At 43.3% G+C, this 14,079-nt stretch overlaps 1 protein-coding gene across 1 annotated transcript in view; it reads left to right on the forward strand.

The window, feature by feature from the left end:
* Positions 1 to 14,079, forward strand: part of LOC309556825 (lipoxygenase homology domain-containing protein 1-like) — a gene marked incomplete at its 5' end in the record, with an annotated part of 436,205 nt that overhangs the window by 307,339 nt on the left and 114,787 nt on the right. The window contains 2 exons of the mRNA XM_082259345.1: positions 7,089 to 7,167; positions 7,830 to 7,958. Of these exons, the coding sequence (XP_082115471.1) occupies positions 7,089 to 7,167; positions 7,830 to 7,958 (208 nt within the window). The remainder of the gene's footprint in view (positions 1 to 7,088; positions 7,168 to 7,829; positions 7,959 to 14,079) is intronic.

Genomic DNA, 14,079 nt, shown 5'->3' on the forward strand with positions numbered 1-14,079 from the left:
TCCGTGGCTTTGCCCGGGGCTCCCGTCCCACTGGGAACCCCGAGCACCCAGCCGGAACGTCCGCCGGCTGGATGGAGTCCCGATGAATGCCGGAAACGGCATCAATCGGGGCTCCGATGACGTAACCCAGAGGGGGCGTCCATGACGTCACTTTCGGGTTACTGTGCTGCAAAAGAGGGCAAATTTAAAAAACGGCTGTATGCAAAAATGCCGTTTTCGGCGTTTTGCATACAGGGAAGTGTAGTGGAGGGGTCTAGGGTCTTTTAGACCCTCGATCCCTCCATAAAGTGTACCTGTCACTATATATTTGTGTCACAAGGGATGTTTACATTGCTTGTTACAGCAATAAAAGTGATCAGATTTTTTTTTTTTAAACCTGTAATAAAGTTTAAAAAAAAAAATAAATAAATAGGAAAAAAAAAAAAATTTACCTGCCCCCGTCAACGTTAGCTCGCGCACAAAAAAAAAAAAATTATACGCAAGTCGAGCCACGAATGAAATCCCTGTTCAAACCCCACATGTGAGGTATCGCCGCGATCGCCAGAGCGTGGGCAATAATTTAAAAAAAAGAGCTAAACTCTACCTCTAAACTGGTAACTGTTAAATAAATTTAAAGCGTCGCAGATTGAGATCTCTATTGACCGTAGTTTGTCGCCATCCCACGGGGGGGCGCAATTTTAAACCATAACATGTTGGGTATCTATTTACTCGGCGTGACATCATCTTTAACAATATACAAAAAAAATGGGCTAACTTTACTGTTTAGTATTTTTTAAATGCAGTGAAATGTGATTTTCCAAATTTTTTCCAAAAAAATGGCGTTTTAAAGACCGCTGCGCAAATACCACGTGACAAAAAATTTTGCAATGACCGACATTTTATTCTCCAGAGTCTTTGCTAAAAAAATATATATAATGTTTGGGGGTTCTAAGTAGTTTTCTAGGAAAAAATACTGATTTTAACTTGTAAACAAAAAGTGTCCGAAATAGGGCTGCGGCTTAAGTGGTTAAAGCGGAACTTCCCCTTTTGGGTGGCATTCCACTTTAAGCTGTATAATGCTAGGTGCAGTACAGTTTCTGAAATGAATTCAGGATCAGGGCAAGTAATACACTTTATACAAAACCTAGTCCAGTAGGTATGTGTGAAAACATAGAAACAAAGAAATATATATACAAAAATGGGGTTCTGTTACTGTTAGTAAAATTAAAGACTTTCATGGAAATGTTTGGTGTATAAAATGGTATCATCTTTTATTAAAATTGAAAAATGCTGCTCTACAGGTTAATAAAAATCCTGACTGGTTCTGTTTTAGCGACATCAAGGAGTTGACATTGCGAACAGTTAATGTTTGCTTTCCAAATGTGCAATATAAAATGTTCCTCTTCACACATTTTAGGAGCTACAAAATATTACAGCAAATGAATTTCTGTAAAGCCTGCAGGATCTGCTTTCTGTAAACAGGGCTAATTTGACAGCATTCACAAAACACAGGCTCTTATGAAAAAGTAAAACCAGTCTGCTCTCATGAGAATAGTTATCCCTCTGTCTGAAAGATCTGTTAATTAGAAAGGAATAACCACTGCAGCCCATAAAACCTAAAGTACTGTTATAGGACTTTAGCAGTAATTTTTAAATGCATGAGCGGCTCACAGTATAAAAGTATTAAAGGACTATATACATTTTATATAGAATGCATAAGATTGTAAGCTCTAACGAGCAGGGTCCTCTGATTCCTACTGTATTAAAGTGTATTGTATTTGTACTGTCTACTAGAGTTGAGCGGACACTTGGATGTCCGTGTTCGGCGGCTTCGGCCGAACTTGAAAAAAAAGTCCGGGTCCGTGACCCGGACTTTTTCCAAACTTTACCCAGACACCAAACCCCATTGAAGTCAATGGGGACCCGAACTTTTAGGAACTAAAATGGCTCTAAAAAAAAAAAATGGAAAGGGCTAGAGTACTGCAAATGGCAGCAAAATGTAGTTAAGAGCATGGCAAGTGCTCTTAAAAAAAATTCCCCTTTAAATTTGTAATTTTTAAATAGCAGATTAGAACAGCACTCTGTAGTAAAATATAGCTGAATGCTGCACACAACAGACTGATAAAAATATATTTGTTTCTCCCTCCTCCTCCTCCTCCTCAGTGGTCCCAAGTGAGGGCAAAAAGATTGTTCACTGCACCACCCCCCACACAGCAAAATCGATGTAGATGCTAACAGACGATTGTTCTGTCCTTTGTCTCCTAATCTCTCCCTGCCTAATCTCTCCAGCCTGTCCCTAAAATGCTCAAATATCTTTCCCTGCCTACACTCCGACCTGTCCCTGCATTCTTTTCGGGCACAATGTTGTTTTTCCCTGTCTGTCCCTAATCAGCAGCAGCCAGCACTGTTATGATGTGTGCTCTCTCCCTACACTACAGCAGACTGACGCACGGCGCTGTGTCTCTCGAGCTTATAAAGACCTGGGTCACATGCTTCAGCTGGCCAATCACAGCTACTAATACATTAGTAGGCATGGCTGGGATGGCTTAAGGCACGCTAGTTAAACGCTTGTTGATTGGCTGTTGAAAGCCCGCCATTAAAAGCGCGCCATTACATACAAAACAGGAAATAAAATTACCGAACACGGAATTTAAACCCGAACATACAGTAAAGTTTTCGGGTCCGTGTCCGGGTAACAAAAATCCAATTATCCGGTACGGACCCGAACAATACAGTCCGTGTTTGCTCAACACTACTGTCTACCCTGAAGTTGTAAAGCGCTGCGTAAACTGTCTACGCTATATACCGTAAATACTATATAATAATATAATAATAATAATAATTAAGATTAAAAAAAAAAAAACCTTCTGACATTACAACCACTTTAACTATCAATAATCAAAATCTACTTCACCATGTGTGGCATATTGTTTGAATGGGTTGTTCAGTATAGATCGATTATTCCAATCGGATATGAAATCAGTAATGTACCAAAGCGTGTGTCACCACCATCAGCCAATAAATATACTTGTTTTCTTTGAATGATAACCAGGCACATGTGAGTGAAGGCCACATGGCAGTTCAAGTAAATGCATCACATTTAAAAGGAACTTTGTGCTTACATGTATGTCTTACCTAAAAAAGAGTACACTATACCAAAGCAAAGAAGTAATTAGTGCAGTCACTCCACGAATTAGAAATAGTGTCTGAGACAACAATTCTAAAAAAGTATATTATCACCTCTGTCTACCCAAATTCTCTCTAGATAAGCTATGAGCATTGTTTTAGTTAAGTTGCACAAAATGCAAGTATATAGGATGTCATAGTGGTGCATGTCTGCAGTGATTGCACTTTATTTTCAGCTATTTGAAATGTATTATAATAGTTCAAAACATAAATGTTGTGCTTCATTCCCATTAATATATAGACATAAACAACAACAAAGTTAACAAAATATATTGTGTACAGTGTCTTATATTATGTTTCAAACATGCAATATAGGTATAGTGTAGTCCATAATTGATAAATTCCCATATGCAGTAATTATTCCGACATATTCGCAGAGGCGTACCTAGGGTCTCCAGCACCCTAGGCGAGAAGCTGTATCAGTGCCCCCCCCCCCCCCCCAAGAATGAGAGAGAGAGGGTTTGACAGAGAGACAGGGGGGGGTTTGAAAGAGGGGGGGTGACAGAGAGAGAGAGAGAGAGAGGGGGGTGTCACAGAGAGAAAGAGAGGGGGGTGACACAGAGAGGGGGGGTGACACAAAGATTGAGAGAGGGGGTGACAGAGAGAGAGAGAGAGAGAGAGAGAGAAGGGGTGACACAGAGAGTGAGAGAGAGAGAGAAGGGGTGACAGAGAGAGAGAGAAAGAGAGAGAAGGGGTGACAGAGAGAGAGAGAGAGAGAAGGGGTGACAGAGAGAGAGAAGGGGGTGACAGAGAGAGAGAGAGAGAGAAGGGATGACATAGAGAGAGAGGGAGAGAGAGAGAGAGAGAGAGAGAGAGAGAGAGAGAGAAGGGGTGACAGAGAGAGATAGAGAAAGAGAGAGAAGGGGTGACAGAGAGAGAGAGAGAAGGGGTGACACAGAGAGAGAGAGAGAAGGGGTGACAGAGAGAGAGAGAGAGAAGGGTGACACAGAGTGAGAGAGAGACAAGGGGTGACACGGACAGAGATGAGGGGGGTGACAGGGAGAGAGGGGGGGGTGACAGGGAGAGAGAGGGGGGTGACTGGGAGAGAGGGGGGTGACAGGCAGAGAGTGGGGTGACAGGGAGAGAGGGGGGTATGACAGGGAGAGAGAGAAGGTGACAAGGAGAGAGAAGGTGTGGCAGGGAGAGAGAAGGTGTGGCAGGGAGAGAGAGGGGGTGACAGGGAGAGAGAGAAGGTGACAAGGAGAGAGAATGTGTGGCAGGGAGAGAGAAGGTGTGGCAGAGAGAGAGAAGGTGTGGCAGGGAGAGAGAAGGTGTGGCAGGGAGAGAGAGGGGGTGGCAGGGAGAGAGAGAGGGTGACAGGGAAAGAGAGGGGGAGTGACAGGGAGAGAGAGGGGGGTGACAGGGGGAGAGAGGGAGGGGTGACAGGGAGAGAGGAGGGGGGTGACAGGGAGAGAGGAGGGGGGTGACAGGGAGAGAGAGGAGGAGACAGGGACAGAGAGGAGGTGACAGGGAGAGGGGGGTTCCCTGGTCAGCTTGTCCTGGGAGTGAAGAGGAGGCTGAAGGTGCTGATTGGCAGTACAGGCTCCTGTTACAGCCTCAGTGCAATCCCCATCCCCAGCCTGTCGCCGCTGGAGCCGGTTGATGACATCACGGTCATGTGACCGCTGACCGGCCTCTGGGCGGAGACAGAGCTCCGGAGAGCCCGCACTGATGCTGGCTGGAGTGGACACGGGCCGGCTCCGGGATTGGAGCTGCATGCTGCCTAGGGAGCGCCGGGGGCGCAGGCTCAGCAGAGGGTGCAAAAATCACTGCTAACACTAACAATTTTTTGTGCCCCCCCTCAGCCTGCGCCCCTGGCGGGCGCCAGTCTGGCCAACCCCTTGGTACGCCCCTGCATATTCGTGATCAATGTCTTTGATCCAATTAGGTGTTCCAATTGCAAAAAGTAATCTGCCACCTCACTCGTGCTCCCCCCTTCTGAATGAAGGCTCACCTCATAAGATGTGACCCCACAATAAAGCTAGGTCACAATGCGCTTGTGAACCACTCTGGGTTCAATTGGTATGATGTAGATCTCACAGATGTTCTGCTCACAAATATGCCGATCTCCCAGTCTGATGTGATGACACATGAAAAGAAAGGGCTCCAAATAGTGCTTATACCATTTTAAAAAAACTGCTTTTATTATTACAATAAGTTGAGTCCTCACATATTTACGGTGCTTCCAGAGCACCAAACTGTGTCCAACAAATGTTAAAATCAGTGGCCTCCAAAGCCGCACAGCCGTTATAATGATCAGACTCCTATCTCCTACCTCCCTGAGGAAGACACGTGACCTTGTGTCGACACACGTAGGGGAGGGGCAAGGGGCGGTGAACGCAGTCGGGCTCATACGAGGCTTATTAGTCTGATCATTATAACGCTGTGTGGCTTTGGAGACCTCTGATTTTAACATTTGTTGGACACAGTTTGGTGCGCTGGAAGCACTGTAAATATGTACTCAATTTATTGTAATAATAAAGGCTATGTGAGCAGAACATGTGTGAGATCTACATTATACCAACTGAACCCAGGGTGGTTCACAGGCGCACTCTGACCTAGCTTAATTGTGGGGCCACATCTTATGAGGTGAGCCTTCAATCAGAAGGGGGGGGGGGCAGTAGTGAGGTGGCAGAGCACTTTTCGGAGCACCTAATTGGGTCAGGGACATTGATCACGAATATATCGGAATAATCACTGCATATGGGAATTTATAAATTATGGACTACACTATACCTATACTGCATGTTTGAAACATAATATAAAACACTGTACACAATATATTTTGTTTAATTTTTTGTTGTTTATGTCTACACATTAATGGGTATTGTTACCAAAAATATATGAGAGTTAATTTATCTCAGACAATATTTGGGTTAATAATGAGAGTTCTATGACTGAATGAAAACTTTAACACAACAATTATTTATTTTTTATAAGGTTTGAAAAGCCTACGTAATTTACAACAATCCAACTATTGTACATACTACGAAATGTAAAAGATTCCTAGTTTCACTCAACAAATACAATGCATAGAGTATAGACTCATATACACACACTATGACCGACACAAATAAAATATACAATGTAAACCCTTAATCCTTAATCCATAATTACCTCTAGTGATGGCTCTCGCTCTCCCATGCCAAACAGGAAGTCCCTCTATCTTTCCTCATATAGACCCATCTCCCATAACCTTGTATAGGGCAATTCTCATTGGTTCAGCTATCATGCTCTGTCACTTCCTCTGGGCGTATCTCGTTCAGGATAGGACCATTTCCCCCTCCCATAGTTACGCCTCTTTCTAACCACTCCTCTCTGTGTGGGGGGGGGTGCGTTTACTCCTCACTGTGGAGGAGCTCTGAAATGGCTACTTAAGATATGCAAGATGTGTCCTGGAAGCCTGTGGCCCCAGAAAGTCTCGCTTCCAAAGATGTAATCACCGGATGATACTATCCGTAGTTGTTTATATGTAAACAGCGGTTGCCTGCATTTTAAATGGACTGGTTAAACCGGTTCCTATAACTGACTGCTAAAGGAAGTCACCCAGCTTCATATAATTGACAATCCTATCTCAACTAAATGTAAAATCCAAAACTCAATATCTCATACATGTATATATTTACATAAATATTTACAATCTCTACAATGGAGATTTATACATAACTCCTCCTCATCATCACAACACAGTAAGGGAAATTACGCCTAAACTCCATATGGCAACAGGTATGAAGCGCGACACTTACAGGTTTTGAATTTGAGCTGGCACATTTATTGAGATTGTGATCAGTGTCTGCAGCTGGTTCCACAAATCCGTATCAAATTTGTAGTGATGAACACGCATGGTAGCCCGTGAGACTTTCTGCATAAATATTATAGAAGTTACCCAGTATTTTAATGTATTGCTTTTATTTTCGTCTTAGGTGGATATCTTTAAAATCAAAGCTGTGTATCTTGGAAAACTTCAGAAGATTGTTCTTGGTTTCAGAAATACAAAAACAGGTATTGATAGATCTTCCACCAATAAACAGACCCAACCTTCCAAGATTAATATTACTTTTTAGCCATAGCTATGAATTCTCAACAATATTGGCCACCCATGGTGATGGCAGCCTTTCAGGAGGTGCAAATATGTACTAATGCAGTCCTTGAAAGATCACATCTTCTTTTCCAGTAGTTTGATATACTACAGATTTTTTTTTTTGTAAACTAAGTTTTCTTTGCAGATTAGCTGCCTGTCTATAAGACAGCCATATAACAAACACAGTTCTGCACCTTTATTTTTTATATAAAGCATGGCCCTCGAGAGCCATTGTTTGCCTTCTCTGCCAATGATATTTGTAAGTGTCTATTTTAAAGATTTTCCATAAAAGCTTCTCTTTTCAAAAAATGTGTTTTTTAACTCTGTTACAAAACACAACGTACATGACAGCTAGATGGAACCATAGACAATTCAGAGATATCTTGAAATTATTTTTTCCGTGTTTTTTTTTTTTTTTTTTACTTTTAACTTTGAATTCTATTTCAGCCTAGGCTAATTTGCTGTATATATTACATATAACATGAGCATATTCCCTGAGCATTTATTGTGATCTGAAAAGCACGAATAGCCTTTAATATTAGTGGACTGGAGGGAAAGTCTAACGGTATTGTTGTTTCTACAGAATCATGGTTCCTGGAAAAAATTGTGGTTAAAGAGGACTATAATTCTTCAAAATACATATTTTATCACAATGACTGGATAACTTCTCCTTCTGTGGAAGAATTTACAGAAACTGAAATTTTACTAAAAGGTGATAACATAAACATGAAAGACACTTACATTTTCCTGATGTTTACAACATGGTTGTTAAGTTTGTCTTCCTTACAAAACTAAGAAGCCATACTTTTATTAGGCACAGCCTTGATTGTGGCTCATTGTGTCTCCTTTTCCCAGCAGTGAAGAAGGTGGCCCAGCCCACAAACGGTAGCTTTCAGGTCATCCATCTACGAATCTACACCACTTAAATACAGCATCAGCATGACACAGATATTCAAATTCTGACATTTTTTAATTGCAGAAGGCAGTGAAAGAGAATTAATGTTGATGTTCAGATTAGAATTGGCAGCCTAGTCTTACAATCTCTATGCTGTTTGAGAGGCAACAGGGAGGTCCACAAAGAATACCAAATCTATGGGGACAGACTGAGGTAGAGTGCACCAATTAGTTTTGTGTGAGCTGAAAAGTTTATATTTTTTTATCAGGTTGGCATATTAAAGGGATAGCTATGTCTATATAATGTTTTAAAAACAAACATTTAATACAAAACAAAGGATTCCCAAAGAGCATTTTGGGTTAGTTAAAGAGCCAGCACATTAAAAGCAGTTATTTTCATGATCAGCCTCCCTCCATGAAATGTTGGTCAGATACAGGAGACTGCCTTTGCATACAATACATTCAAATGGCTAATTTATTTATACATGTGTATATACAGTGGGTACGGAAAGTATTCAGACCCCCTTAAATTTTTCACTCTTTGTTATATTGCAGCCATTTGCTAAAATCATTTAAGTTCATTCTTCTTCCTCATGAATGTACACATTGCACCCCATACTGACAGAAAAACACAGAATTGTTGACATTGTTGCAGATTTATTAAAAAAGAAAAACTGAAATATCACATGGTCCTAAGTATTCAGACCCTTTGCTCAGTATTTAGTAGAAGCCCCCTTTTGATCTAATACAGCCAGGAGTCTTTTGGGGAAAGATGCAACAAGTCTTTCACACCTGGATTTTGGGATCCTCTGCCATTCCCCCTTGCAGATCCTCTCCAGTTCTGTCAGGTTGGATGGTAAACGTTGGTGGACAGCCATTTTTAGGTCTCTCCAGAGATGCTCAATTGGGTTTAAGTCAGGGCTCTGGCTGGGCCATTTAAGAACAGTCACGGAGTTGTTGTGAAGCCACTCCTTCGTTATTTTAGCTGTGTGCTTAGGGTCATTGTCTTGTTGGAAGGTAAACCTTCAGCCCAGTCTGAGGTCCAGAGCACTCTGGAGAAGGTTTTTGTCCAGGATATCCCTGTACTTGGCCGCATTCATCTTTCCCTCGATTGCAACCAGTCGTCCTGTCCCTGCAGCTGAAAAAACACCCCCACAGCATGATGCTGCCACCACCATGCTTCACTGTTGGGACTGTATTGGACAGGTGATGAGCAGTGCCTGGTTTTCTCCACACATACCGCTTAGAATTAAGGCCAAAAAGTTCTATTTTGGTCTCATCAGACCAGAGAATCTTATTTCTCACCATCTTGGAGTCCTTCAGGTGTTTTTTAGCAAACTCCATGCGGGCTTTCATGTGTCTTACATTGAGGAAAGGCTTCCGTCGGGTCACTCTGCCATAAAGCCCCGACTGGTGGAGGGCTGCAGTGATGGTTGACTTTCTACAACTTTCTCCCATCTCCTGACTGCATCTCTGGAGCTCAGCCACAGTGATCTTTGGGTTCTTCTTTACCTCTCTCACCAAGGCTCTTCTCCCCCGATAGCTCAGTTTGGCTGGACGGCCAGCTCTAGGAAGGGTTCTGGTTGTCCCAAACGTCTTCCATTTGAGGATTATGGAGGCCACTGTGCTCTTAGGAACCTTAAGTGCAGCAGAAATCTTTTTGTAACCTTGGCCAGATCTGTGCCTTGCCACAATTCTGTCTCTGAGCTCTTCAGGCAGTTCCTTTGACCTCATGATTCTCATTTGCTCTGACATGCATTGTGATCTGGAAGGTCTTATATAGACAGGTGTGTGGCTTTCCTAATCAAGTCCAATCAGTATAATCAAACACAGCTGGACTCCAATGAAGGTGTAGAACCATCTCAAGGATGATCAGAAGAAATGGAAAGCACCTGAGTTAAATATATGAGTGCCACAGCAAAGGGTCTGAATACATAGGAACATGTGATATTTCAGTTTTTCTTTTTTAATAAATCTGCAACAATGTCAACAATTCTGTGTTTTTCTGTCAGTATGGGGTGCTATGTGTACATTCATGAGGAAGAAGAATGAACTTAAATGATTTTAGCAAATGGCTGCAATATAACAAAGAGTGAAAAATTTAAGGGGGTCTGAATACTTTCCGTACCCACTGTATATATATATATATATACACACACACACACAAACACAGTATCTCACAAACGTGAGTACACCCCTTACATTTTTGGAAATATTTTATTATATCTTTTCATGTGACAACACTGGAGAAATTACACTTTGCTACAATGTAAAGTAGTGAGTGTACAGATTGTACTATATATAATACTATGTATTGTAGCAAAGTGTAAATTCTTCAGTGTTGTCACATGAAAAGATATAATAAAATATTTACAAAAATGTGAGGGGTGTACTCATTTTTGTGAGATACTGTATGTGTTCCAGATCAGGGCCACCTACAGCCTGGAAAATGAGATCCCTAGTGGCTTGGTCTGCATGATTATTGGACATTTTATAATATAAAAAAATACAAAACAAACCTATTAACAGAGAACCTGATGAGTTAAAAACTGGAAGTTCCGCAACTGAGGGGTGTTCTCACTTTTGTGAGATACTGATATATATATATATATATATATATATATATATATATATATATATATATATATATATATATATACATATACTCACTTTATTGCCAAAACTATTGGGATACCTGCCTTTACATGCACATGAACATTAATGGCATTCCAGTCTTAGTCCGTAGGGTTTAATATTGAGTTGGCCCACCCTTTGCTGCTATAACAGCTTCAACTCTTCTGGGAAGGCTGTTAACAAGATTTGGGTGTCTATGGGTATGTTTGACTATTTATCCAGAAGCACATTTGTGAGGTCAGGCACGAATGTAGGACGAGAAGGCCTGGTTTGCAGTCTCCTCTCTAATTCTTCCTAAAGGTGTTCTGTCAGGTTGAGGTCAGTTACCCTACCCCTAACTCGCTTATCCATGTCTTTATGGACCTTGCTTTTTGCACTGGTCCAAATCATTTGGTGGAGGGGGGATTATGGTGTAGGGTTGTTTTTCAGGGGTTGGGCTTGGCCCCTCAGTTCCAGTGCAGGGAACTCCTAAGGTGTCAGCATACCAAAGCATTTTGGACAATTTCATGCTCCCAACTTCTTGGTAAAAGTTTGGGGATGGCCCCTTCCTTTTCCAACATGACTATATGTACTAGTGCACAAAGCAAGTTACACAAAGACATGGGTGTGTGAGTTTGGGGTGGAGGAACTTTAATGGCATGCACAGAATCCTGCCCTCAACAAGATAGAACACCTTTGGGATGAATTAGAGCGGAGACTGCGAGCCAGGCCTTCTTGTCCAACATCAGTGCCTGACCTCACAAATGCGCTTCTGGAAGAATGGTCAAACATCCCCATAGACACATTCCTAAACCTTGTAGACAGCCATTCTAGAAGAGTTGAAGCTGGTATAGCTGCAAAGGGTTGGGCAACTCAATATTGAACCCTACAGACTAAGACTGGGGTGCCATTAAAGATTATGTGTGTGTAAAGGCAGGCGTCCCAACACTTTTGTCAATATAGTGTACATAGATATACACAGTGCTTTTATCTCAGAGAATAGGTGCAGGAACGCCTCCCTTCTGAGTCACCCCTTGTCTCTGCTCCTACCCACCTCCAAGCACTGCCTCTTGGTTCCACTCCCTACCCACTCCCCAGTACCGCCCCTTTTAGAGAATACAGATCCAAGTACAATTTTGTGGTGCTAAGTAATGTGTATGGAATTTGTCAATGGTGAGGAGGAAAGCAGTAAAATAGATCTCCTGCAGCCAGCAACAACAGACCCCCTTCCAGCAACAATAGACCCACCATCAGCAATAGTTCACAACAATAGATCCACCCCCAGAAGCAATAGATGCCCCACAAAAATAAACCCCCCACCCAACAAGGACCCCTTGCAACAAAATACCACCCCACCAACAATAGTTTTATCTCAGCAACAGCAGATCTTCCTGCTGCAAGCATCAATAGGCCTCTCCCGTACAGTAGATCCCTCCCAGCGACAACTGACCCCCCAGCAACAATGTATTTCCCTCCAGCAACAATAGACCTCCCCAGCATCAAAAGACATCAAAAGCATCAATAGACCCCTACGCAAAAATAGATCCCCTCCAACGACAATAGATTCCCCAGCAGACAGCATCAATAGACACTGCAGCAAACCCCAGCATCCCTTGCCATTACATACATTCAATACCGGAGAAACCGGAACGATGTTCCCCCATGTTCCCGCTAAAAAAAAAGATTATATACACACACACACGTGCATCTCATAAAATTAGAATGTCATCAAAAAAGTACATTTATTTCAGTAATTCAAAAACTGAAACTCATATATTGTGATATATTTCTTTCTTTTAATGATGATTATGGCTAACAGCTAGTGAAAAACCCAAAATTCAGTATCTCAGAAAATTTGAATATTACATAAAACCCAATTAAAAAAAAGGATTTTAATACAGAATTGTTGGCTTACTGAAAAGTATGTCCATGCAGTGGCGGCCGGTCTATAGGGGGCACAGGGGCGCCGCCCCCCCCAATCTGTGTAAAAAAAAAAGAATTCAATTTTCAGCCCACTAGGGGCGCCGGACCTACTAGGGTCTATGGGGGGTGGGGTTTTGCACCCCACGTGCGCCAGTCACTCACCGTCCCGGCGTCACGTCATCACCTTCCCGCCTGCCTCAGACCATAGGGGAGGGCCGGCGCGTGATCAAGGAAGAAGACAGAAGAAGAGATCGTCTTGTCTTAGTAGTCCCGACTCCCGTCAGCAGCATGCCAGGCACGGTAATGGCACCAGTGTGAGGTAAGTGAATTGATGCCTCAGGGAGTCAGGGGGGGGCCCACACACTGCTTTGAAGGGGGCACGCACGCACACTGGTCTCTGCATTGATGGGGGCACGGCACGCTGGTCACTGCATTGATAATGGGGGCACGGCACGCTGGTCACTGCATTGATGGGGGCACGGCAAGCTGGTCACTGCATTGATGGGGGCATGCAAGCTGGTCACTGCATTGATGGGGGCATGCTGTGGTCACATTACATTGATGGGGGCACGCTGTGGTCACTCTACATTGAAGGGGGCATGCTGTGGTCACTCTACATTGAAGGGGGCACGCTGTGGTCACTCTACATTGAAGGGGGTACACCGTGGTCACTCTACATTGAAGTGGGCACACTGTGGTCACTCTACATTGATGGGGGCATGCTGTGGTCACTCTACATTGAAGGGGGCATGCTGTGGTCACTCTACATTGAAGGGGGCACGCTGTGGTCACTCTACATTGAATGGGGCACACTGTGGTCACTCTACATTGAAGGGGGAATGCTGTGGTCACTCTACATTGAAGGGGGCACTTTGTGGTCACTCTACATTGAAGGGGACACGCTGTGGTCACTCTACATTGAAGGGGGCACGCTGTGGTCACTCTACATTGAAGGGGGCACGCTGTGGTCACTCTACATTGAAGGGGGCATGCTGTGGTCACTCTACATTGAAGGGGGCACACTATGGTCACTCTGCATTGAAGGGGGAATGCTGTGGTCACTCTACATTGAAGGGGGCACGCTGTGGTCATTCTACATTGAAGGGGGCATGCTGTGGTCACTCTACATTGAAGGGGGCATGATGTAGTCACTCTACATTGAAGGGGGAATGCTGTGGTCAATCTACATTGAAGGGGGCATGCTGTGGTCACTCTACATTGAAGGGGGCACACTGTGGTCACTCTACATTGAAGGGGGCATGCTGTGGTCACTCTACATTGATGGGGGCATGCTGTGGTCACTCTACATTGAAGGGGGCACACCGTGGTCACTCTAAATTGATGGGGGCACTGCTCACTGGTCACTCTGCATTGATGGGGGCACACTGTACCTTGATTACTGA

The sequence above is a fragment of the Pelophylax lessonae genome, assembly GCF_965119305.1.
Source record: "Pelophylax lessonae genome assembly, chromosome: 5".
NCBI lineage: Eukaryota > Metazoa > Chordata > Amphibia > Anura > Ranidae > Pelophylax > Pelophylax lessonae.